This window comes from Metarhizium acridum, assembly GCF_019434415.1.
Source record: "Metarhizium acridum strain ARSEF 324 chromosome Unknown scaffold_555, whole genome shotgun sequence".
Taxonomy (NCBI): domain Eukaryota; kingdom Fungi; phylum Ascomycota; class Sordariomycetes; order Hypocreales; family Clavicipitaceae; genus Metarhizium; species Metarhizium acridum.
In genome coordinates, this window is record NW_027094039.1 from 1,250,401 (window position 1) to 1,275,241 (window position 24,841).

The 24,841-nt window shown below is 51.7% G+C and overlaps 8 protein-coding genes across 8 annotated transcripts; 5 read left to right on the forward strand and 3 right to left on the reverse strand.

Moving 5' to 3' along the window:
* Positions 1-989: 989 nt before the first annotated feature.
* On the forward strand, positions 990-1,573 carry J3458_019108 (uncharacterized protein; the record flags this gene model as incomplete). The annotated part of the gene is made up of 2 exons (XM_007815997.1): positions 990-1,047; positions 1,152-1,573. The coding sequence occupies 2 exons, from the start codon at positions 990-992 to the stop codon at positions 1,571-1,573; spliced, it is 480 nt and encodes a 159-aa protein (XP_007814188.1).
* A 232-nt stretch (positions 1,574-1,805) lies between these two features.
* J3458_019109 (uncharacterized protein) lies at positions 1,806-5,255 on the reverse strand. Its single transcript, XM_066121410.1, has 3 exons — positions 3,087-5,255; positions 2,770-3,032; positions 1,806-2,707 (listed from the first exon to the last, which is right to left on the reverse strand). Exons 2-3 carry the CDS (start codon positions 2,836-2,838, stop codon positions 1,931-1,933), a joined length of 846 nt encoding a protein of 281 aa, XP_065973767.1. The 5' UTR covers positions 2,839-3,032; positions 3,087-5,255; the 3' UTR covers positions 1,806-1,930.
* On the forward strand, positions 3,724-4,631 carry J3458_019110 (uncharacterized protein). The gene has a single exon (XM_066121411.1). It carries the CDS (start codon positions 3,845-3,847, stop codon positions 4,220-4,222), a length of 378 nt encoding a protein of 125 aa, XP_065973768.1. The 5' UTR covers positions 3,724-3,844; the 3' UTR covers positions 4,223-4,631.
* A 1,583-nt stretch (positions 5,256-6,838) lies between the features above and the next one.
* CLP1_4 (Cleavage polyadenylation factor subunit clp1) lies at positions 6,839-8,039 on the forward strand (the record flags this gene model as incomplete). Its single annotated transcript, XM_066121412.1, has 2 exons — positions 6,839-6,906; positions 7,022-8,039. 2 exons carry the CDS (start codon positions 6,839-6,841, stop codon positions 8,037-8,039), a joined length of 1,086 nt encoding a protein of 361 aa, XP_065973769.1.
* A 611-nt stretch (positions 8,040-8,650) lies between these two features.
* CLP1_5 (Cleavage polyadenylation factor subunit clp1) lies at positions 8,651-10,316 on the forward strand (the record flags this gene model as incomplete). The annotated part of the gene is made up of 4 exons (XM_066121413.1): positions 8,651-8,686; positions 8,771-9,560; positions 9,619-9,885; positions 10,054-10,316. 4 exons carry the CDS (start codon positions 8,651-8,653, stop codon positions 10,314-10,316), a joined length of 1,356 nt encoding a protein of 451 aa, XP_065973770.1.
* A 2,193-nt stretch (positions 10,317-12,509) lies between these two features.
* On the forward strand, positions 12,510-15,735 carry J3458_019113 (uncharacterized protein; the record flags this gene model as incomplete). The annotated part of the gene is made up of 3 exons (XM_007815995.2): positions 12,510-12,928; positions 13,029-14,919; positions 14,977-15,735. 3 exons carry the CDS (start codon positions 12,510-12,512, stop codon positions 15,733-15,735), a joined length of 3,069 nt encoding a protein of 1,022 aa, XP_007814186.2.
* A 3,239-nt stretch (positions 15,736-18,974) lies between these two features.
* On the reverse strand, positions 18,975-19,630 carry J3458_019114 (uncharacterized protein). The gene has a single exon (XM_066121414.1). It carries the CDS (start codon positions 19,294-19,296, stop codon positions 18,979-18,981), a length of 318 nt encoding a protein of 105 aa, XP_065973771.1. The 5' UTR covers positions 19,297-19,630; the 3' UTR covers positions 18,975-18,978.
* A 1,037-nt stretch (positions 19,631-20,667) lies between these two features.
* HPM1_2 (mitotic exit network interactor 1) lies at positions 20,668-22,710 on the reverse strand (the record flags this gene model as incomplete). Its single annotated transcript, XM_066121415.1, has 6 exons — positions 20,668-21,152; positions 21,222-21,231; positions 21,301-21,875; positions 21,950-21,976; positions 22,051-22,561; positions 22,621-22,710. The coding sequence occupies 6 exons, from the start codon at positions 22,708-22,710 to the stop codon at positions 20,836-20,838; spliced, it is 1,530 nt and encodes a 509-aa protein (XP_065973772.1). The 3' UTR covers positions 20,668-20,835.
* Between the last annotated feature and the right edge of the window lie 2,131 nt (positions 22,711-24,841).

A 24,841-nucleotide genomic window follows, 5' to 3' on the forward strand; every position in this document is an offset into this window, starting at 1 on the left:
GTGACTAAGATGAAGATGATGGAGTAGGCCCAGTGTTCTTGTCCTGCTGCCGGGACGACTAGAGTGTTGGAGCGGAAGAAGGATCGGCAGATGCAGCTGTTTCCAAAGGTTGGGCATGGATATGCATGTCATGAGAACATTGAGGTTCCCTATGAACGTAAGCCCGGGTGTGCTATCGCTTTGAGTGTATATACTCCCACTTTTTCTCTAATACTTGCTAAGTACATCTTTCATAATAGGGTAGCCTCTTATATGCTTATAACCTTAATTGGGTAACATTCTTGGTCGTTACCAAAATGGCACCTGCGCACACTCCAAAGGGATTGCTTGCATTGGAACTCTAAGCTAATCTTGGTTTTTTTTTTTGTTTTTTTTTTGGATCAGGTTATGCCAAGGAGGCAAGTTTCGGTGCCATAGTGGATTGGCTCAACATTTGGCTGTCGCAGTAACACATACTATACGGAGTACATTGAACTATTACGTATCCGGGGCTGGCGCATCGATGGAAAAAGAAGAAAGAAAAAAAAAAAAAGGGTAATGAGAAAACAAACTCACCGTCGTTCTTCAAGCACGCGTCCAACCCACGGCAACGTCATCCTCGCATGCGCTGAAAGAATGGCTGCCTACCTAAGTACTCAATGTACTGTACCATCCGCCATGCAGCTCATCCGTGGGTCATGCGGGATTCTGCCCGTGTCATCCAATCAAACAGCGTGCCCGCCACCTGTGCACACGCAAGCCCACTGCATTGTCCCTCCTTGCAGCAACAAGCCCGAACACTGGGAGCCGTTTTCGAGGCCCGTGACGTTTTTGGCTACCCGCCGTATAAGCTGCGTCCCACCTTTTGTTGTCGTCACCACCCGATCTCACCTGATATTTTCAACTCAACCTCTCCCGATCCAACCCTACTTGCGCTCTGTATCCCACGACTACTTCGAACCATCACAGAATCCAGTTTCCAGATATTGAATTGTCGATATTGTGTGACAATGTGCTCCGCAGACATCTTTCTCGGCTTGTTGGCCATCCTTTTCCCTCCACTACCTGGTACGTCCACCATTGTCCGCCCCAAGCCTTGTCTTCCGTCCGACGCACCCGCGCCGTAGCCCAACTCTGTGGCGATGTGAATCGTTAACATCTAAACTCGATAGTCTGGGTGAAATGCGGCATCTGCAGCGCCGACTCCCTCATCAACATCCTCCTCTGCTGCCTCGGCTTGATCCCCGGCCTCTTCCACGCATGGTACATCATCGCCAAGTACCCCGAGCCGGCATACGAGTATGAGTCACTACCCCAAGAAGGCGGCCGCGTCACATATGTCTACGTTCAGACTCCGCATGGACCTCATTGCCGACCGCCCGCTCCGAATGGGGGTATGAACTACGGAACGCAGCAGAGCGGGAGTAACAGAAACCAACAGCAGCAGCAGCAGCCGCACCCACAAGGTTCGCAACAGTCCCAGGCCCAGACCGGTGCCGCTTCTGCGGAGGGCGCTTCGAGTCAGCACGGTGGTGTGCCGCCCAGTTATGCAGAGGTTGTTGCTGGTGACCACAAGGTTCAGACCCAAGATTAAGACGTGGCCCTCTTTCAGAGACAGGAGTTCAAGAGCTCGGGTGTGGAAGGAGACTGGTAATTGGTGTTGTAGTTTAACAAACGTTTTCATGAGCTAGTCTACGATTCGAAACGGTGCCGGTAATTTCGGGAGCTCATTGGGAAGTCTTATTGAACCATTCGCTTTGACTGCTTATGGAGTACTGGGTCTGATCATGTCTGTATATTCTTGGTTTTAATAGCGTACCAGCCGTTGTTCTACTTATTTCTCAGGAACGCCGGTGAACTGTTATCCGAATCTCCTTATCGCCTTCCCGATATGCCTCAAAATGGCTCCTCTGAGCCGTTGTCTGTGCTCTCCGCAACCTGATTACTTCCCTTACTCAGCAGACTGCCCTTCTTCCGCCCCTGGATCATGCACTGACGGTGCTGGTCGATCATCATCACGGGGTTGTTTGTAATGCCTCATCATTTGCTGAGGCAAAAACGTATAGAAAGATGGCACAATCCGGCGTATAGTCTTGATAAAGCGGATCCCAGTATTCAACTCGACGAGGGTGATGTCCATCTTCATCTTGGGCACAACATTTGCGAGAAGCGAATATTCGAGGTAGACCCATATATTGGCGTCCTGGGGCGGGATATGCATGCTTGGTGTCTCCCATTCATCCTCGATGATTGCGGGTTTGAAAAAGACTTTGCCCACGGGTTCAATGTCATAGTCACTGCCTTCAATTAGAAGAGCAGCAAACTTGTCCAAAGTGAGTGAGGAGGGTCGTTCAACACTAGTAACTTCTAGGGTGTAGGTGCACTCTTTGGACGCCTCAACGCGGTCCTGATAGAACTGATCCAGGGTGAAGGCCTCGTCGCACAATGCGCAGACAGCAAGAAACACCGTCTTGGGATCAAAACCAGCAGGCCGGGAGAATGAAAGAAATGACCAATCTCCGACCGCCGCGGAGGAGAACAACTCCGTAGCAGCCAGGTTGAAGCACCCAGGCAAATCAGCAGTGAGCTTATTCAGAGCCGGCCACTCTTGTCGCGCTTGATTGCAAACTTGCAAAGCGGACTCAATGTTGTCTTTGTACTCTGGACAGACTTCGTGAAGGAGGACGTATCGCAGAAAGTTCTCCACGAGGCCAATAAGAGACACAGTCTTGTTCGGCGCGAAGCCGGTTAATTGGCCTAGCGATGTAGAAAATAGGCCGGCTGCCACACTAGCAAAATCGACAGACCAGTGCTCGTCGTCGCCATTGTAGAACCGATCGTCAGCTCCGCAGGCTCCATTCACCGTGTCGGTAACTGTCGCCTCGCGGCGCTGTGCGGGCGTGAGGTCTTCCAAGTCACTGGTATCACGTCCAGAGAAAGCATTGCAATTGGTGTCAATACCGCCAAGGAAGAGATATTCGTCGAAATAACGAATTTGGTCTCCCTGAAGGCGTCGCCGTGCCCGGAATCGCCGAATACAAGACTGAATGCGTCTATTTTGTCTTTATTAATATAATGAGCACCACTGTGTGAATGGAGGAACGTACTCTTCGAATGGAAGACAACTAAGGAAGCATTCGTAAGCGTCTGGTTAGCAAATCGAAATCCATATAACTACTTTGGTAATATGAACCCATACGTACTCGGCGTATATTTCGAGCTTTTCTTCAGCTGCTTCGTCTGGAGTCATTGGCGGATCGGCAAAGTACTCTGACGAGTGGTTAATCTTCTGTCGAGACGAAGCGAGAAGAAGCCATCAGACTATGATGTACCTTCAAAACCTGTTCCACGATTCCGTGGCAATGCAGTTGGACCTCGCTGGGCGGTAGACTTTATGCCTCTGGACTTCCCCTTCTTCTTCTTCTTCATTGACGCCGCTTGGGGACCAGGGTTGATTGAAGTTGTTTCGTCTTGATCGTGAAGCCGCCGACTGTCGAAATTCTCTCCATTATCGTGACTATTTGTTTGGTGAGTCGTAGCGGTGACATCACTGATCAGACCCCCTTCATCAACCTGAGGCGACATGTTGTCAAGAAATCTCGGGAGTTTTTTGGGCAACAATCACCCACAGAGGATCAAGATGAAGAGGAAATGAATTAGCACGTCGGAAATTTTAAAGACCAACGTAATAATTGCCAGCTGTTGCCAGCTATTACCAGCTGTTACCAGACCGTTCCAACTGGCGGCAAGAGGAATAAACGGTAAAGCTGCGCACAAGGCGTCCGCTCGGCAAGGTTTAACGACACTCAAGGCACATTCTACCCTTATTGTGACATTTTTAAGCACTTACTACAGGAATTGACTGATGGGCTTGAATCAACCAAAGGTTTCTGACTCTACTACCTATCGCGATGAGGAAGTCCCTGGTGGAAAGAAGACGGGCAGCACAGTCATCTACAGCTGCAGTGTAAGCGCCCTGGTCTGTCAGCACAAGTTCACGACGTCGGAGCAACCACCACATCTATCCAAGCCCTCCTCCATGCATATGGTCACAAGCTCCAAAGTTCAAATCGAATGTTACCGAAAATTTGCGCACCGTGTCTTTGACGCTTTGGCCAACCGAGCAGTCGCGGTCACACCACATTGCGTCCCACGTTGTGCGTGCCTGTTGCTCGCCCAAATGCCCAATGTGCACTGCACACGCGTTCATCGGTGCACAAAGATGATTTACAGAAGCTGTTGAAGGGCTTACATCCTAGCCTGACAATAAGAGCACGGACGATCATCTGCATCGGCTGATGTCGTGACTCCGGTGGCTGATATGGTTGGCCGAAGGGCAATAGACGAGCTTGTCAGATATCTCGAAAGGGAAGTGCTGGTGACATGGCGTTTGAGGGCTGGATTTGTCGTTCGCCTGCCTGCCTACCTAGGTACCTACCTACTCACCGGTTGTTTACATATCTTCACTCTCTGGTTTGGATTGTTTATACGGAACAGGTTCAGACCAGGCAGTCCGGTAGAGCACCACGGTCGTCCATGTTGGCAGGCCTTTTGTCAGATTGCATACGTAGTTGACACAATATGACGAAGACTGGACAGTTGCGTCCGCCACGTTGAGCTCGACCTGAAGTAGAAAAACCTCGACTACGCACAGGTCAGCTACTAGGCATCGCGAGCACAAGCCCGCACCAGGCATTCGCAGTATTGGGTAAGGACACGAAGAGATGCGCTGCGACCCCCCGCTGTTCTAGATGGTTGTAGACGCCTCATGCAGCCGCAATGAATGCCACTTGTATGAGCGAGGGCCCAGTCTTGAAAAGAGACACGAGACATACCTAGGTACATACATACATACATACATACAAAACAGAGACCAGTGACCCCCACAATCAAGATTCAAGTCTGCCTTGCAGCAATCACACCGTGGTGAGTGGCACTCACTGGCACCAACCAACTCAGCCTCCGTAACACAGGCAATCTGGAAGCTGACGGGGATCAAGTGATTGGACACCACGGACGGTGCCGGCGCGTGGCTCGGCCGACTGCGAATGCCAATGCTGAGCGCCCCATGATGGACGGCACAAGAATAACTCCATACTCCTCACGTTTGTCCTGGCGCAGAGAAGTAGCAAATAGAGACGTGGCCGACTGCAGGCCGACCTGAGTCTGTTCAATCGAGGACCCGGGACGCCTGCTGGGCTGTGCTTGGCCAATGGTCGGCTCAGCGCATTGTGTGCAATCAAACATTGAACCCAGCGACTGGAATGAGAAGCGCCATGGTAACCTCCGTGCCGTGGTCAGCATGTCAATTGCTCGGGGCGCTCATCCATTTTACTCGGGGCGCTAACGCCCCAATTTTTCTGCGGTCAACCCCGCTGCCAGACCCCATAGTACATTCTCAGTAAAAATGCATGGCAGCTTTACTCAACACTAAAAAGCTCTATTGAAAATTAACGGATTTTTTAATAAAGCTGCAGCCGTATAAATTTTTCAGCGGGCAGTAGCGTTTTTCCTTCTTTAACACTGCCTCGGCCTGAAAGTGTACAGCGGCTTAAAAAAAATCATGTAAATTACACAAGCACCTTATCATTTAATTGAGGGCATTTACTGCCATGCATTTGAACTGAAAATGTACTGTGGGGTCTGGAATCGGGGCCGCTAGACCAAAATTGGGGCGTGGTGGGGTATTGAGCGCCCCGAGTAAAATGGATGAGCGCCCCGAGCAGTTGACGTCAGCATGGGTCTTCAAAACCTCTCTGCTGCTGCCCGAAACCGAAACATTGAACCGCAAACATTCGCACTCGCAGAATCAGTGACGTCGGCAGAGTGTCCCCGCGCCCTAGCTGATCGAATCAGCACTCAGCCCGTGCCGTCGCTAAACCATGTTCAGCTAGTGTCTTTGCACCGTGGGGCTGTTTTCTCGCTTGTGAGGTCCACCTTGCTGGAACGTCTGGATGCTTACGGAAGTACTACTCCGTACAGAGTACTCCGTAGGCAGTGAAGATTTGGTCTTTCGGCCATGTTGTGTCACCATTGTCCGTAGAAAGTACATGGAAAAAATCCGTCCACTGAGGCCGTGTAGCAGCAACATTAGAGTAGAACAGAATGTGAAGCCATGTCGGACGTAGCGCAGGTGCTCTGGACCTGCGTAGTAGTGAGGACGGTGAAGTCTGGTCTGGTTGTAGCTCTAGAGGTCCACAGCCCCAGCCTCTGACCTGCTGCCAAGGTCAGCGTCGACAGCCCCTGTCCCCCTCCCGTGTCATGTCTCTAGACCTGGCATCTGGCACTTGGCACTTGGCCCATCCGCGCTGTCTCGCACTGCCTGAGTCGAAGCCTAACGGTTTTGTGGCTGCGTCTTGCCTTGTACTAGTCCTGCGCTGATCCTTTTTTTTTCCTTTCACATTCTTCCACTTGGTGACTCTCGCAGGATGAACTGAACAGGGCAAGTACTAATGGCGTTCCTCTCTGCCTCACGGCGCAACTCTCGACATATAAAGACCTCGATTCTGGAACGCCATTTCCCCCGGTCCCTGCCAAGTCATCGGCTTCGTTCGAGATACGGAGGACTCAACGACGACATTCCCCTCTCAGGCAAGCATCGTCAAGGACCATCCTCTTGACTTCAGAGTACACTTGCGGGTGCTTCACCCGCCTATGAGACGACTTTACCACCTTGGGAGACCTCCTTTGGACCGCTGCGCGTCTCGCTCACTCTTGTGCGTTTTGCATCTTTCCAGTAGCGCAATATACAACTCAACCACGACATAACTCTGTCGTATCGTCGCGTCGAGATCATACTCATACCCCCAGATAGTGTTGTCTGCCTCGCCCTCTGGGCTGGGCGGCTATTATATCAAAGATGCGGCCAGCCAGAGATCTCCCCCGCCTTGACCAACTTCAAGACTATAGCCATGCTGTGGCTGGACAGTGAGTAATTTCGATGGTCTTGCAGCCTTGATCCCCCTAGCTTATATATAGTGGCATCGCAATTCAATTTGCGACCGCCGACCTTGGGTGCGTTACTGACCTCGCCTTGTCGCAGCGCTGGGACCTTGTGCGACCCCGACGGCCAAGTTTTTGTCAAGCCCTGCACTCAGGCTGAAATCGACTTCTATGAAGTGACCAAGTCGGAATATCCCGATTTTGCCGATCTTATACCTTTGCACTATGGCAATCTATTGTTGAATGGGCCCGGCGAGGTAGACATCGGGGACATTGGGGATGGCTTACAAACGGATCCCGAACAAGTCCTTGCCACAATCCAAGAACAAGTCGCCAATGCCGCTCGAGAATCCCAAACTGAGGAAACCATAACGTGGGTGCCTTCTCAAGGAAAGAAGATTCAGACAAACATGTCGGTCGTGCTTGAGAACCAGACCAATGGTTTCAAGAGGCCTAATATTCTCGACGTCAAATTGGGAACCCGTCTGTACGCAGACGACGCGCCCAAGCAAAAACAGGAGCGATTTCAACAGATTAGTAAAGAGACGACACATCACAATCTTGGTTTCCGCATCGCCGGCATGCGTGTTTTCCGCGGGTCTCAAGATCCTTCCGAATTGGATGATAAGGAGTACAAGAACTACGACAAAGACTATGGGCGATTCATCGTGAACGATGACAATGTGGTCAATGAACTGAGACGATTCGTCTTCAACGAAGCTGCGGGTATTGACGAGGACTTGGGCAGGGCCGTCTGTGCGACTTTTGCTAGAGAGCTCCGTACAGTAATCGATGTCATGTCTGATCATCATATCCGCACGTACTCGTCGTCACTTCTGTTTGTGTATGAAGGCGATGGTGAGGCGCTCAGAGACGCCATTCGACTCAACGCGGAATATGCAAAACGCTCGACCGGTCCTCCAGCTACCAAGCGAATTGATAGTGGCATTGGCTTGGACGACGAGGATCAGGCTTTGGAGCAGTTGCCACCGCCAGTACTCAAGCTCAAGCTCATCGATTTCGCCCACGCTACATGGACGCCTGGATTAGGCCCAGACGAAAATACTATTAAGGGAGTGAGCAGCTTGGAGGGGTTCTTCAAGCAAATGGCGGAATGAGCCGATGTTGCTCTTCCCACTTATGACGTTTTGATTCTTAATGCGAGAGCGATGAACGGATACGCAAAACAGAAACTAAAGAGCTAAAGGCCCCATCACCGCGAGTTATGAATAACAGCAGTTCAGGGCAAGAGTTTTTCAAGGGAGCTCTGCCGATGGAGGACAGCATACTTGTACCATTACACAGTAGAGTGTATTAGAAACAGCTGGACATGGAGGCTTGGCGAGATCTAGGTCTACTGCGTGAAGTAGCCTGTGGGGTTCATTTGGTGTTGGACGTGTGTTTGGTAAATGGGTATAAACCAGCTTATGACGTAGCGCATCACCGGAGATTTAGATACTCCAAGGACAAACAAGAAGTAATAATTCTGAATACCACTTTGAATAATTTTAGTAATGTGACGAAATAACTCTAATAATACTGCCCGCGCAGGAAATCGAATGCGCACTTGGAAGGGCTGGTGATTGTATATTGGTGTCCTGACTGCGCCCCACATCGAATTCGACGCCACCTCGTCCAAAGCTGCAAGCTTCCAGACAAACGTCCGTAAACCTTGACACTTTTTGCTCCCCACGTCGCCAGGAGTGCTTCTTGGTCTCGTCCATGTAGCATGTCAATTCCAGGCTTGGGTCAGATTCCGGTGCAGGTAGTATTTCCCCACGTCGCAAATCACTTAGCATTGCCATCAGCCTTCCGCGCGACACATGACTGACAAAGCCAGCTTCCTTAGACCGTCCACTCTTCGACCCGCATCATCGTCCTCAAACCATCCTGGGAATGGCGTTTCGAAGTACCTGCAGGCCGCACCATCACTGTCAAGGTCCTCTCTGGCACCGCCGAAAAGGACGGGGTTGAACTTGCTCTGCGGAATGCCTACTCCTTCAGTGGGATAAAATCCAAAATTCTGACATGGCACGGATGCGAGCTCGAAGTCGATGGACGGACTGACGACGAGTTCGTGGCGGAATATGCTTCGCCCGCGGCGAACCCGGCGAATGCATATGTGAATCTCCACTCCAGGCTGAGTGAGATGCGAAATACGGCTTTGTGCGAGCGAAGAGAAGGCCCAAGGGTGCTGATTGCTGGCCCGCCCACGACGGGGAAAACTACGCTCGCGAGGACGCTTGCGAGCTATGCGACGCGGCAGGGGTTCGAACCAATTGTCGTGAATGCCGACCCCAAGGAAGGCATGCTGAGCCTGCCAGGGACGCTGAGCGCCAGCGTCTTCGCGACGGTGATGGACCCTGAGGCTGTTGATGGATGGGGTACCACGCCGACGAGCGGGCCGAGCACTGTTCCTGTCAAATTGCCGCTGGTGTACTACTACGGGAGAAACCTACCGGATGACGATCCTGAGTTCTATAGGGAGTTGACGAACAAGATTGCCGGTACCGTGAGTGGGCGGCTAAGTGAGGACGAAGGTGTCAGAAGCTCCGGTGTGATTGTGGACTCGATGGGCGTCAGTGAGAAAAGTAAAATTGGGGAAGACTTGCTCGCTCATATTGTCGACGAGTTATCTAGTAAGTCGTCGCTTCACCTGACTTCAACATCATGGCCTGGGGAAACTAACGGCGCCAGTAAACACCATCGTAGTCCTGGGGTCCAATAGAATGACAGCCGAGCTCTCGAAACGCTTTTCCACCGAGAGGACTTCTCTCGGCGAACCGATTCAAGTTGTTGGGCTCGATCGCTCAGAAGGCGTGGTTGAGCGGGATGAAGGGTTTATGGAGTATTCGAGAGAACAGGCTATTAAGGAGTATTTCTTCGGAGACGCTAGGAGAGCGTTGAGTCCGCAGATTCAGCAGGTTGATTTTGATGCGGTCGTTATTTATAAAGCTTCTGACTGTGAGTTTCTCCGTTTGTCATGTCCTTCACGCTATGATTCACCATGGCTTTGCGGTCGTCTTCTACATTTTGCGTTTATGGAAATTGCTATGCCAAAGGCGACTCAAGTGCTATGCGCGCCCCACGGTGAGAAGGGAGTACATGTTTACGATTGCTAACTGTTCACAGACTCAGCGTACGAAAAAGCAACACTGTCCCGCGATGAACCTTCATCCATTATGCAGCACTGGACCCTTGCTGTCATGCACGCTTCGCCCAAGGACCCCCCTGAGGTGGTGAGGGCTGCGACGGTGATGGGATTTGTCTATGTTTCTGATGTTGATGAGGACAGAAGGAAGATTAAGTTGTTGGCGCCTGTGGGTGGTAGGCTGGGCGATAGGCCGTTGATTTTGGGGAGTTGGCCGGAGCCGTACATCAATCTTTTGGGATAACCAGCTGGTTTGTCATGTTGGAGTTTGGGACGCAATTGGCGGTCCATTGGGTTTTGTAGGAGGCAGAAAAGATACATGCATCTTGCTAGTTTAGGGAAATGCACGCACGTGCCCATAATATATCATAAGTGCACTCGAGGAAATAAGATTTGATTTTTGGATCCCAAAGCCATCTTCTGAATCCAATAGGTGGGCAGTCTAAACACTAACCAACCTGCGTTTGCATGGCCAGCTATATGGCGTCATTACACAAAGTTGGCCTTGAGGGTCTGTTGTGTTCTCATCACTTGACTCGGATACTACGCGATGCGGGTGCATTTCTCGGCACCCAAACTGATTGGTTACCAACTTGCAAGAGATGCCGTGTCACGCAAGCAACTACGGACTAAGCAGGTGTCCATAGCGGGCTTCAGCACGACATGGTAAATGATGAATGGTCTCTCGAATCCTGCAAATGACACGATTCCTTTCCGTTTTGCTGTGCCTGCAGATGCGGCTCCAGATGCGGCTCTGGACGGTGGGACCTGGCTGAGTGCAGGCTGCTTGACTCAGCTCGAGTCTGGTACGTCGGCAACGGAGATGGAAGGGCCGGGTTATGCTTAAAATGCTAGTGCGAACTTGGTGTTTGGCGGGGGTACAATGAGGGGCAAGCAACACCGCGGGGAAACCATATTAATTTCTAACGAGCAACGGCTGATGGATAAGGCGGTGGTGCTGTGAGGCAAAGCTGCGCAACAACAGAGTTATCAATTTCATCCCTAAGTAGCCAGGCCCAGAGCTTGGCCTACGCCTGGATGCAGAAGGCCATGAAGCCGTGGCGGATGGAGGCATTGCTCCGGCGGCCGAGCGTTTGCCCAATACGTAAGGATTACGATGTATGGACGCCACAAGTGCCAAGACACGCTGGGCCAAGCGTTGGGTGGACGAGGACGAATGATGGGTATCTTGAACGAGGGCGGGGGACACACAACAAATCGGCCGGCCGAGCTTGGCAGTGTCTATTATTGGGCCACGCCGAGGACTGAGAGACAGGTGTGGTCATGGGACAGTGTTGTTTGAAGAGAAGTGCTTATGGTGGCACTTTGATTTCAAGGTGGGCAGATTGTGTCCCAGCTGCCGGACAGATTCCCAAACAAGTTCACCTTGATTGTGCCAGGAAACGACGATGGAGAACTTGGAAACCATGTTGAGGACCGCTGGCACCGCCACCGAAGAAACATATCTGTGATTGGCGACATTTGGGGCTTTCTATCGCGTCATGGAGGCACTAGGAGTTTGATCTACATGCGAGCTGGATCGTGGGACACTACAAGAACAGCTGTTGTGTAATGGTTCAGATTGAGCCGTTTATTAGAGACATGCTGGAATGATTCCATTCCATATCTTGAGACGGAATTGGGTGTTTCTCTGGTGTAGACCATGCAGTTCAGAGACAGCACGAAGAATCCCCTTCTCTCATGCGCCTCAGCCACATTCAAGCAAGGTTATCGGTGGTGACCCTTTTACGAACCAGCACCGCCATCGCACCAAACCCAAATCTCGACAATCCTTGTCCCAACTACTATCGCACGGAACGGTTTTCACTAGCCGTAGGACGAGACAAATGCCAAGTCAGATCGAATTTAGGCCTTGAGATTCAACAGTAATGGTGGAGATCATAGCACTTTGTACGAACGGAAGGCGCCAGTCGGCTTGTTCTTTCCCCTCCCGCAACAATCTCATTTGCTCCTTCTCTGCGCGGTCATCATCGTCACCAATACCAGTCATGCTTAAGACAAGCAGCCACTTCCTGGCACATCTGGGCCATTTGGGCTTGCCCAGCTTCAAGCCCCCCCCCCCCCCCCCAGATTGCTCATGCTCGTGACCAGGGTAGATTCATCCCCTGCTGTCAAGTGTCGTGTCTTTGGTTCGCTGTCGTTTGGGTCTTTTCTTTTTCTTCTTTTTCTTCTTCTTTCTTCTTTTCTTCCATCGCCATCCTTGGGCCTTCATTATTTTAGTTCCTAGTTATATCTTGATCACCCATCCGGTCCCCTTTGTGTGGAATTCGACTTCAGCGCCAGCATCCCACAGACAGTAGACTCTTTGTCCTCCTCGGCTTTTCGACCCCATAGGCTCTTTTACTTCTTCTTTACTCTCCATCCCAGCATCCGTTGTTTGCTAAGTCTGCTCAGAGCAGCTTAATATACACGTTCGATGGGAGAACCTCTTGTTATCAGTACGAATGGTGCAGAACACGCCAACTCCTCTTCGGACTCGGAGGCCGTTGCCGGTCCCGACGACCAGCCACCTATAGCGGAGCCCCCTGATATATCCTGTACAAGTGAAAAGCCAAATTGCCATCATACGCATTCTGCCCAGCACGTCGCTGAACTGCTCGCTACCGATCAAGACCATGGACTGAGCGACGAAGAGGCGGCCGCCCGGCTAGCCCGGGACGGTCCCAATGCTATTAAAGGAGCCAAGGGTCTCTCCGTTTGGGAAATCTTCTTGCAGCAAGTCGCTAATGCTCTGACTGTTGTCCTGATTGCTGTCGCCGCAATATCCTACATTATTGGCGACTATGTCGAGGGCAGCGTTGTCGTTTCTGTAATTGTGCTCAATATTATAGTTGGGTAAGAATGACTCGTCACTACTTTGGTGGCCTTCTGTCTAGTGACACATCGTTGGCGGATCAAAGTTTGGCTCTTTCTCTTTCTCACTGACACGGCCCAGATTGATTCAAGACTACCGTGCGGAGCAGACAATCCAGTCTCTCTACGCGCTGTCTACACCCAAATGCAAGGTTATCCGGGATGGCCACAGCGATACCGTTAAAGCCGAAACACTTGTCGAGGGCGACTTGGTCTCTCTTGCAACTGGTGATGTAGTACCTGCAGATTTGCGCCTGGTCCAGGGCATTAATTTGTCAACCGACGAGGCACACCTGACTGGCGAGTCTATAGCTATTAGCAAAAAGCCCGAAGCGGTGTTTACTGATCCTGATATGCCTGTTGGTGACCGCATCAATTTGGCCTTCAGTGGTAGCTCCGTCACGCGTGGTCGCGCTACCGGCATTGTCATATCAACCGGAATGAAGACAGAAGTTGGCCAGATCGCCGAGCTCTTGCGCAAGAAAAAGAAGGAGGCCAAGGGCAGTAATGCTGTGGCCAAGGCCCTTTACTCGTTCTACCAAACTGTTCGTAGTATCCTAGGTCTTGAGGGAACTCCTTTGCAAGTGACTCTTAGCAAGTTTGCCCTGCTTCTTTTCGGTTTAGCCATTCTTCTTGCCGTCGTTGTCTTCTCCGTCAATCTATGGGGCATTGACGACGATGTCCTTCTCTATGGCATCTGCGTTGGTGTTGCGGTCATTCCCGAGTCTCTCCTCGCTGTGCTGACGGTGACAATGGCGGTTGCTACAAAAGCAATGGTTAAAGGCCATGTCATTGTGCGCCAAATGCCATCCCTCGAGGCAGTAGGTGGCGTAACCAATATTTGCTCTGACAAGACGGGGACGCTTACCCAAGGCCGCATGATTACCCGTAAGGTGTGGCTTCGTGATGGCCTCACTGGTACGGTTGATGGCACATCCGATCCTTACGACCCAAGCAGTGGGACCGTGTCGTGGTCTGGGTCTCTTGTCGGAACCTGCATCAACCCGTTCCTCAATACTCTCGTTTTGTGCAACAATGCCACCGTCTCGGATGGGAAAAAGGAGCCAGAAACCGATTCCAGCAGCGTTACGACGGCCTTTGAGCCAGCAGACTGGAAAGCCATGGGCGAGCCCACAGAAATAGCGCTAAAGGTGTTTGCCATGCGATTTGGAAAGACTACTGGGAGCGATCTCCTGACGGCAGAGCACCCATTCGACTCCTCATGCAAACTCATGAGTGTTGTGTACGGTAATGGCTTGGAACGACAACGCCACGTGTATACCAAGGGCGCGTTCGAAGTTCTTCTTCCAATTTTAGCCGAGGACGATGGAATGAAAAAGGCCATCCGTGCAAAGGCTGAAGAATTTGCTGGAGAAGGTCTTCGAGTACTGTGTATCGCGGACAAGCTCATGGAAGGAGGGCCTGAGGATTTCCAGGATCGTGCCAAGGTCGAGTGCGATTTACGTTTCCTCGGACTCGCTGGACTTTACGATCCGCCTAGGTCTGAAACCGCTGGGGCTGTAAAACAATGTCGCGAGGCCGGGGTCACTGTTCACATGGTCACAGGTGACCATATCAAGACTGCTACCACCATCGCCTACGAAGTTGGCATCCTGCCCAAAGACATGCCGCTGGCCCCAAGCACAGTCATGTCTGCTGCTGAGCTTGGCAGCATGACTGATGAGCAAATCGACGCTCTTGATTCCCTTCCTCTGGTAATTGCAAGGTGTAGTCCCTTGACCAAGGTCAGAGTCATTCAGGCTCTTCATCGTCGAAGAGCATTCTGCATCATGACTGGTGATGGTGTCAACGACTCGCCGGCTTTGAAGCAGGCAGACGTTGGTATTGCCATAGGTGATCGTGGAAGTGACGTTGCCAAGGAGGCATCTGACATGGTTCTCACGGACGATAACTTTGCTTCCATCGTTACTGGTATCAAGGAAGGTCGAAGACTGTCTGATAATATTCAAAAGGTATGCCGGCTTGGCCACCACTTGCCGAATCGCTCTGCTGACATAGATGATGTCTAGTTCTTGCTGCATCTGCTTACGTCCAATCTGGCTCAAGTTATTTTGCTTTTGATAGGCTTGGCGTTTAAAGACAATGAAGGAGTTCCCGTGTTCCCATTATCTCCCCTGGAGATTCTGTGGGCAAATCTCGTCACATCCTCTCCTTTGGCTCTTGGTCTTGGCCTGGAGGAAGCTCAGCCGGATATTTTGCAACGACCACCTCGGAGCCTACGCTCTGGAGTCTTTACGTTGGATCTCGTGCGCGACCAGCTCATGTATGGCACTTTCATGGGTTCGTTATGCCTAGCGGCATTCATGTTGGTAGCGTATGCAACTTCAGGAAAGGGGTTCCATAACCTAGCTCATGGATGCAATGACGGTACGGGCAGAATCTGCTCTCCAATTTTCCGCGCCAGGGCAGCAACATTCGCAACGTTGAGTTTCTTGCTTCTTGTTACCGCATGGGAAGTCAAGCATTTCCATCGAAGTTTGTTCAATATGGACAAGCGATGGTCTGGTCCGTTTTCGGTAGTCAGGACTGTGTATCACAACACATTCCTGTTTTGGTCGGTTGTGGCCGGTTTTCTCGCAACATTTCCCGTCATTTACATCCCATATGTCAACACTACCGTGTTCAAGCATACAGGCCTTACGTGGGAGTGGGCGGTGGTAGCGGGATGCGTTGTCACGTATGTTGGTCTCGTGGAGTCGTGGAAGGCTATCAAACGAAGATTCGGGCTTGGGGTGACTAGGCATCCATCAATCCAGGAACAAGTCTAATGTCGGTCGGGCGCTCATCCGAAGAGGTGGGTGGCATGTCAGGGTGGCGAGGACAGGTTTGGGAATATAGTTATGATCATGTCTAGCTTACAGCATAATTAGTATCCTCTCAATGTCAAGAATTTCCTGTCACTCGATGGAGATGACCCGAAGAGCTTTCTGGTGAATGAAGCCTCTCTCGGCTTTGGAGCAATACACTTGACCATTGGAGCGCCCGCAACTCAATAGTCTGCCTCGTGGCTCTCAAAAGGTTATGTACTCGAGCATCAACAGTCACCAATACATTATGATGCTACAAGACATGGGGCATTCAAATTACCACTAGCTGGACTAGATTTACTTCCAGGTTTTATCCAAGAGTTTATCGAAATTCTAAAGCTACCTGTCTGGGGCATCTTTCATAATGTGAGGATGGATATATGCGCATGGGCACGAAAAGAGGAGGGATACCAACGACAAGGATGGTGTGTAGAATCATGGCAGAAAAGCTTTGCTAAACTCGAAAAAGTCATGCATAAAGATGCCCTTTAGCATGTGTTTTTTTTTTTCTTCTTTTTCCATTTGACTGGGATGTCCTTGGGGCTTGGGCAAAGGCGCTGTGATAGCCCAGGGAGTCCTCATCGGTCAAAAGGGTCACTGAGCAGCAGGCGATTAGCACGGCAGAAGGAAAAAATCATTTTGAGGAATGTGACGCAACTCAACTTGGCATGATTCAAAAATTCCCTTTATTTTTTCCAAGAGGCGAAATAGCAATGCTGCCCAACTCCGTCCGGTCCTCTTCACCACAATCCAGCTCACGGGCTCAAGGACCTTGATGGCCACCCTCCTCGCGGTGTCGTCGACCTTGATGGACTGCCATCGCCAACAGCGTCGTTTCCCAGGCCGTCACTGCGACAAATGTCTCAACCATGAATGGGCGAATGGGCCCGGAGGCCCGGGGTCAACGGACGCATGGCAATCTGTTTTGAGCCGACGATATAAGGGCGACGAGACCCCACGCAGACGGGAGTTTGAATTTGATTCTGTCCATGTCTTCGCCTCACCTCTGTGCCTGACTGACTTTGTTTGTTCAAGGAGTGGTGAAGAGCTTTGAAAAACGACTTGAAGCACATGTCGCTTTGTCGACTTGTCGTTTGAACCCGACTTGACCTGGGGCATACGGTCATTTTACTACGACGGCTCGACGCAAAAGAGGCACTCGCAGTTTTGTTACATTTGTTGAACGCAACCAACATACAGATGGCGCTCTCTCGATCCCTCCGCCCAGAAAAAAGAAGAAAAAAAGCCTTTGCTTCTCGTATCTGCCCTCATCGGCTCGACTTGCTCCTCATGGACGGATCGCCGGTTCTCCTCTCGCATGGGCCTCTTTGCCGGTCTCCTCTCTGCAGCTACGCAGCTGAGTTTGGTGTCTCTTTTTTTTTCCCCTCATACTTCTTTTCCCCCCTCATCATTGATACTTTTTTCCCCCTTGTCGGCCCGCCTTTGTGCCTCGTCAGTGCGAGCGCCCTCACCGTCGCTTCCTGCGGCAAAGCACCAATATCGTGGCTCACCTTGCTTACGTCGGCAATCTTGCCTCGACTTCTTCCCTGCCAGGTCGCCGGTATCACAGCCCCCGGCCGGCATATCCTTTTTTCAATTTTTCGACTCGTCATTTGCGGCACCCCTCCTGAAGGGGCAGTAGCATGGGATATTCAGCCTCGTGCGTTTGAAAACAGCTGCAAACAACCATGGCTTTGGGTCACAGCTTCTGTCCTGCCATTCAGCTGCTGGGGGCTGGCTTTGGGCCAACGCATTTTGCGGTCTTTTCCACATGCACTGCTGCCGTACCTGGAGCCGTTCCCATGCGACGTCCTTGTTTGACGAGGCGTACGGCTGCATTGCCTATCAGTGACAGGCGGCTAGCCACGTTCACTGTTGTCCTTTGTCATCTGCCTTGGTCCCTTCTACTGTCCACGCGGTGCGTAATCACGGTTCCGCCACTGGTGGATGGCTCATGCGGCCCGTCGGCTTAGTGCTGCTACTCTGGTCAAGTGAGTTCGGCTGGCATTTCCACATTGCTCAAGGCTGAGTTGGCCATGTCTTTTTTTTTTCCCTGTGGTTTTCCTTGTTGTCAAGTGTCTGGCTCGGTTTTCCCCATCACCGGGGATCAAGTGACGATTTTGCTGGGCAATGACAAATACCTCGTCGATGGTGGCGCGCTCGTCCCACGTCGTCGCAACCGCCGAGAGCAACAGGTCTACACGCTGAGAGGCAAAATACGCTGTGTCGTCGGAGGCGTCTCGTGGTTTCCAGACTCGGGTCTTGTCCGGGCTAGGCTATTGGTGCCTGGAAGCCTACATGGTCCAGGCCGGATGGGCCATGGAGGCTGGTGGCCACTCTCATACGGCTTCTGTCGGATCTATCTGCCCGTTGGAGAGACGTGAGGCAAGCCATGTTGACTCTTGTGTTCCCGGCGGCACCAGAGGCTGCCGCGGTTGCCGTGAGAAATACTGGTCCGGCGCAAAACCACGATGCTATTCTTGGAGTATGCCACTGTGAGGAACACGCAACGCTGCCTGTTATTTCTTGCTTTACGAGCTGAGAGAGACATGTCGAATCTTTGCCCCTGCGGCACTTTGATGCCCTGGCAGGGATGTTGTATGAAAGTATCATACTACCATCAGATAACCATTTCCCCGTATGACATGTTCCCACAAGCCGTGGCCCATCTGGCAACCTGGTCTCGCAAGAAGCGCATCTCCCACACCAACCAATCATGCCCTTTCTAGACCCTACATGATGCCGACGGCCCATGGTTAAGCGGGGGAAAAGCAACAGCTACAGCTATCCTTGTCCAACTGTCTGGCGACTTCCAACAGCTCCCAACCCACGATAAGTGTTTGCAGCAAAGATATTGTACTTGGGTGAAACGTGGTTGGTCCGTCCCCCGTGCGGAAAAGAATCCCCGCACGCTTGCAGCTGAGGGAGCACCAGGCCGGCCATGACCCGGCATTGCAGTAGGTGGCAGTTCCGGTTCTATGAGCTACACCCTCAACCTTGCCAGAGTGGGGGGTGTTGAAGCAACCGTCTTCTCCCCGTCATGAGATGTCTCGAACTTGTATCTTGTAGCAGCTGGGCGCATATGCTCCGTGCGGGAAAGGGTTGGCAAGACCGGGAAGGGGGGGAAGAGGAAGGATCAAGAAGAAAAAGTATAAGTAGAGGCTTGAGGAACCGACATTATGCAGGTCTTTCTCCCCCCTTCTTCTATATCAGTAACAACCAATACGAAAGCTTCAGTATCACAGCTACAAAAACTACAAACTCCGTTCTTCTTCGACGAGAAACCACCATTTGAATCATTTCACAATGGCTCCCTGGTAGGCACTTGACCTGGTGGTTTTGGGGGGAGGGCACGACGTCTTGTCTCGGGCCCCTCAACACCAAAAGATGAAAGCCGGCGATGTGCAAAAGGTCTAACAAATGCCACAGCAACTGCTCCACCTGCTCCTGCTCCGGCTCCTGCGACGGATGCTCCTGCTCCAGCTGCGGCGTAAGTTTTCTTCCCCCATCTGTGTTTTTCATTGTTGCGCCCTGGGATACCCGGTGCTGACCTTGTTCCCGACCCGCGCAGCACTAAATGCCCCCGAGACGAGCCCGCGACGGCGCACCGCCAAGCCGAGCATGCTTCTGCCTACAAAGCCGAGGGCAAGTCGTGTAGCGAGCTGGGCAGGAGGCTCGGATACATTCCAAGCGCAGGCGTGGGACTGTTAAACTCGGCGCTTTGAGTCCTAGGGTACTACTACTTGTCAATACAAAACTCATTTCGCTGAAGACGTGTCGTTGCCGTCCCCCGTCTGGGACTTTTGATGCTCCGTGACTCTTTTCTTTTTCTTTTCCCCTCGCGGGGTGAAGCCCATGACTTGCAGCTTTGTGTTGTGCGCTCTTGGTTCTCGGCCCGCAGAGACAAGACGTTGCCGCGTGTGTTTCCTGTCGTGCTCCGAGGACGGGCCTCATCCGATGGTGTGCTGCACCTCTGCGTTTCTGCCCATGACGTGGCGGCGATGCATCCGCTTTTGGGAGGTCACACGGCGCGCGCAGTATGCGGAGTGCGAAAATGGCTTGGGGGATCATGCATGCATGTGTGTGTGTGTGCGTGGCTTGGGTAGCGTTTTTGTGAGGCATTTTTTTTTTTTATCGCGGCAATGTGTGGTTGGGCCGCCGTGGGCATTGAGTGCTGCCGCATTGCCGATGTGCATTCTTCCGATGGTTGCTGCAATTGGGTGGTTTTTTTCATGCCCGACTAGTCTTTGATGTTGTCTTGGATTTTATTCCTCGGCTCGGGCGGCTGCAGGCTTGCCGGGGTCTCGGTCCGGGCCGTGGCGGCGTCGGGGTCGAGTGAGATGAGATGGAAGACGGACAAATGTACATCAGTTGCTTGGCTTTGGTTGTGAAGGCTCGAATGCTGTGTTTTGAGGTATACGGGCCGAAAGACTCTACGAGGAGGCTGAATAGTCGGCTGGCACTGCTGCGTCGTTGCAAGTCTTGTAGAACGCGGCCTCTTGGCAACGACTGTCATGAGATCCGAGTGGCGCGTCAAGAGCAGAAACTGCTGGACGCACGAGTCACGGGGCGCCCAGAACGCACTGCGCTTGTTTGAATGCTCTATGCTTAAGTATACGAACAGGGGCTGCGTGTGCGTTTTGCCAATACAGTCGCTGCTTCTCACCATGCCATGTCGAGCCAGAAGACAACTTGTTTCCAACAACCTCTCATCTGTCGGTGGCATCGTCAGCTGTTGCCCTTTTTGTTGCAAACGGTAGGAGAACAAGGTTGCCCTGATTCAGATTTCATATGGTTTCCTTGTCCAGACCAACCAATAGAGAACCCTTGCTGGTCACGAAAAGGGCATCTGCACTGGCGGTGAGGAGGCCAGTGCAAGGAGCCAGGGCAGGGGGGAGAGGGCGCCAGTCACGTAAACTGATTCTAGAATGCCGGTGGTTGCAAATGCGTATATGGATCTGGGGTGCTTCAAGATTCCACAAGGGTGGTCTCGGCCGAGCAAGTCACGCAAGACTGAGCCATGTACAAGGAGCTTGGCAACGTCAAGCATCACCATTTACTTCACTTCTGGCGTCGAGCCAAAGAGACCAAGAGTGGTGTTCTCTCCCAGCCAAAATACTCCACCATGTCATCCACCCAGTTTTCGCAGCTCTCGTCAAGCTTCATGTCAAAGTTCCACAAGAGCCTAGCCAGGATCAAACGCAACTCGAAGTAGGCCAGGTTCATGCCAATGCAACTGTGAGGACCGACGGCAAAGGGCTGGGCAGCCTCCTTTTTGTCCCCCCTGAAACGGGGGTCATCAAGCCAGCGCTCGGGGTGGAATTCGTCCGCGTCGGTGAAGAAGCCGGGACAATGGGACATGCTCCAATGCCAGATGCCTGAAACAAAGAAAGTTGGCTATTTGTCAGTTGGAAAATACAACAGCTTGGAAACAACGTTCAACATACCAACGGTGGTCTGTAGAGGAGGTGGCACAGATTAGCTACACAAAAACTGCGGTGGAAGGGATAGGGCGTCGAAACATACATGTTCGGGAATGAATTCACCAGCAATGGTAGCACCTCCGGCTGGAACCTTGCGTGGCGAAACGCCCGCAAATGGGGGGAACACGCGCAGGGATTCAGTAATGACGGCATTCAGATACTTGAGACGGCCAGTTCCAGTTAATGTGACGTCTTCCTCGCTCGAAAAGGCTGACCGGACTTCCCTGACGGCCTTGGCCATTGCGTGCGGATTCTTGAGCAGATGATACGTCGTGCCACCGAGAGCACTCGAAACGGTTTCCGCACCGCCGAGAATCAGAGCAGTGCAGTTGGAGGTAATCTCAGTGTCGGAAAGGACTCGGCCACGTTCGTCGCCGCCGAGCATGGCAGACATGTAGTCGGGGCGACTGGCGCCCAAGGCGCGACGTTTTGCAATCTTGGCGTCGGTGAGCTGCTGGTTCTCGCGGAGTCTCCTGGCGAAGCCCCTTGGAGTGATGAGAGGCAGAAACGGGAGGAAGGCTCTGCTGATTCTCTTTAGGCAGCCTACTAGGATTACGAATCTGGTGACCTCGAAGACTAAGGATGCCCAGGACCGATGATCCCCGCTCTCGAGAGATCCTGTTGATCATAGTTAGAACGAGACTTTTCCCATTCCGTGACGTGGACGGAGATTTGTGAGAGCATGGCCGCACCGAAAGATTCACCAAAAGTAAGGTCACCTTGAAGCCAAAAATCAGTATAAAACACAAGACAAGCGGGTTGATTCAAAAGCACGCTGGGAATAGTCACCAACCTATAATGTCAAATGCAGTAAAGCTGTACCAGCAATTCATGTCAATCATCTTTTTGCCGTCCTGGCAGCGCTTGGACAGCTCCGATATCAGCAGATCGACATGGGCTTTCAGCAGCGGCTCCTGCTTCTGAAAAGTAGACGCTGAAAATCCTCGTGACAAGATCTTTCGCATACGCGAATGGTCCTCACGCTTCCAAACACCGAGTAAGTTGTCTTTGAAAGGTTCGTTGAATACGGGGTCCCTGATCATGTCCGCCTGGCCGAGCTTGCGGTGGCCGCCAATGTCATGCCAGGCAGAAACGGACTGAAAGGAAAGCTCGTCGGGAGCGATTCGTACAATGGGGCCATACCTCGCATGCAGCTCAAGAATCATGTCGTGAGACTTGCCGCTGATGATGGCACGGGAGACACCCCAGCGGGTGATGGCCCAGAGCTTTGGCCCGGGAAATTTGCTCAGAGGATGGAAGTAGAGTAGGTATATGGGGTTCAAGACGAGAATCCATGCCAACAACTATGATGATGTTAGTTTATATTTTCGGGACCATGACGGGATGCTGTGATTGCACATACGGCGGCGATGGCAAATATTGCGGTTGAGCGGTTGGCAAGTTGCCCCAAGCCTATAGAAGGAAGGGCCGCCATTACAAGTTGGTAAGCCATGAAACCGAGTAATGTTGAAGAAACCGGTAAAGTGGAAGAGAATGTGGGCTTCCAAGCTCACGGGCCTGGTGCCTTTTATCTTTCTTCTGAGAGCTGCAGGTTTCTAGACTACGGTAGCAGAGGGCGTGTTACAATACATGTGAGCCGCTGTTTACGAGCGGGGTAAAATGCAAGTCGATAAATATTGACGATTGCAAGTGCCCCCGATGCTACTGTTTATTTCGTCACCTGGGCCTTGAAAGGCGGAGAGGCCTGACGTTGTCTGTGTGACTCGATCGGAAGTCCTCGTCTTGGGCCTCCATTGGAAGTAACTTGACTGGGCGCTTCGGCGACGGACGAGACCATGGGTACAACTTGTATCGAGCCCGCATTGTACAATCATCTCCCGTTCATCAAAAAATCTCCAAGTCAACTGCCAGCCAACACATACGATTCCTACAAGCCCCAAAATGGTTCTCAAGCTCCATGACACTGCCATGTCCACGGCCCGTGTGCTAGTCACCGTCCTGGAAAGGGAGCACCCCTATGAACTCGTATTCGTTGACATGGTCAAGGACTCAAGGGCAACCAAGCTGATATTTTATTCACTCTGCGGCATATGGATTGGGCTACTACAGACTTTTGGCAGGTGATATGGACGGGGTGGCTACCCGAGTGCTGCCTTTCTTCGGAGATCGCTGACCAGGGAGGCCCCAGCGCTCTCAACGTGTCAATACTATGCGCCTGCGGTCACTGCTCTGGGAGTTCGCCTTCCAGAGGCCGCGAGATTCCCCAGTAACCGGGAAACCAATAGCCTGATGGCTGCGTTCTCGACAAGCGGGGAGCCTGGGATCAGGTTACCTTGACACATAAAGTTGGCCATTGGTCCGGGCTCTTTCACACATGGGAGGAAATTTGCAATCATGTCGGAGACTATATCGATGATACCCTTCCTGGTCTGTCAACTTGTCGCCATGAGCAGTCTAGTTGCCCAAATGGGGACAATTTCATGAGCTACGGGGACAAACGTACCAAGTTCACACGGGACAGATTCTTCGTACATGGCCTCTGGAGTAGATTCCGCTCTGGAGCTTATTCCGCAAGACGTGCTGATGAAACAAAGGCTACTATGGTGGTCTAGTAGCACTATAGTTTAGCTATGATGTTATTAAATTATTATTAATATAAAATTACCAAAGTAATTATTTAGCTTTATTATTAGAAAATTACTAGTTCAACATACATATACGTCACCGTGGTTTCGGGAGAAAACTAATCAACAACGCCCCAGCCTTTTCGGCCCAGATCATGGCGGTTTGCAATGGTCGTTCTTGGGCAGTCAGTGGGGAGGCTGTTTCTCATCTTAGGCGAGGCTTGAAGCGATACTCGTTTCGGTTAACACGGGACCATCGGCCCGTTCCAAAACGCGGGGCTGACTGGGGCAACCGCTTCGACGCCTTAATGTCAGACCAATCACCAGGTCCATAGGCCGCAACACCGGGACTTGCTCCGTACCCCGCCATCATGGCGTGGTGGGCCTCGTTGGCGACCAACCTGTCAAGGCATGGGGGGGCCAAATGTTTGTGTTAGATGTTGGTGGTTCCATTTACCGACCAGGGCTCCGAACATAGATGGGTAGGTGATTGCGGGCGGCTTCATCCGCGTCGTCTCGTGATAGTCTAGCTTGGCGGTCATTTGTAGGACTGACAACGCGCAAGTCAAGTGCTACTAACAGATGTATCTTCTAAGCTTCTTTTCTTCGATGGCCGTTTATTTGGTTTCCATATTTTGGATCGCTACTTCATTTAATTCGTGGGTAGAACGGATTTGAACAAGGGAACAGCTGTATACATGGATAGAGATAGTAGACTTCTTGGATGGAACATGGCTCCTAGTATTTACACCGCTGCTGTTCCTGTTGCTTCTCACCATTTCCTGGGCCAATGTATAACGTCACTGTTGTAGAGTATGTGTTTTCTACAATAATCCGTTGTACAGGTGCCGTTGGCCTAGAATTCAGCGCATCTCGCGTTGCCAACATACGAACTTCCTAGGTGGAATCTGTGATTTGTCAAGACAAGATCTTTGCTAATAGAAGCAAACCTCGTGGCACAGACCACCCCTCCGCAGGTGAGATATAATACATCCATAA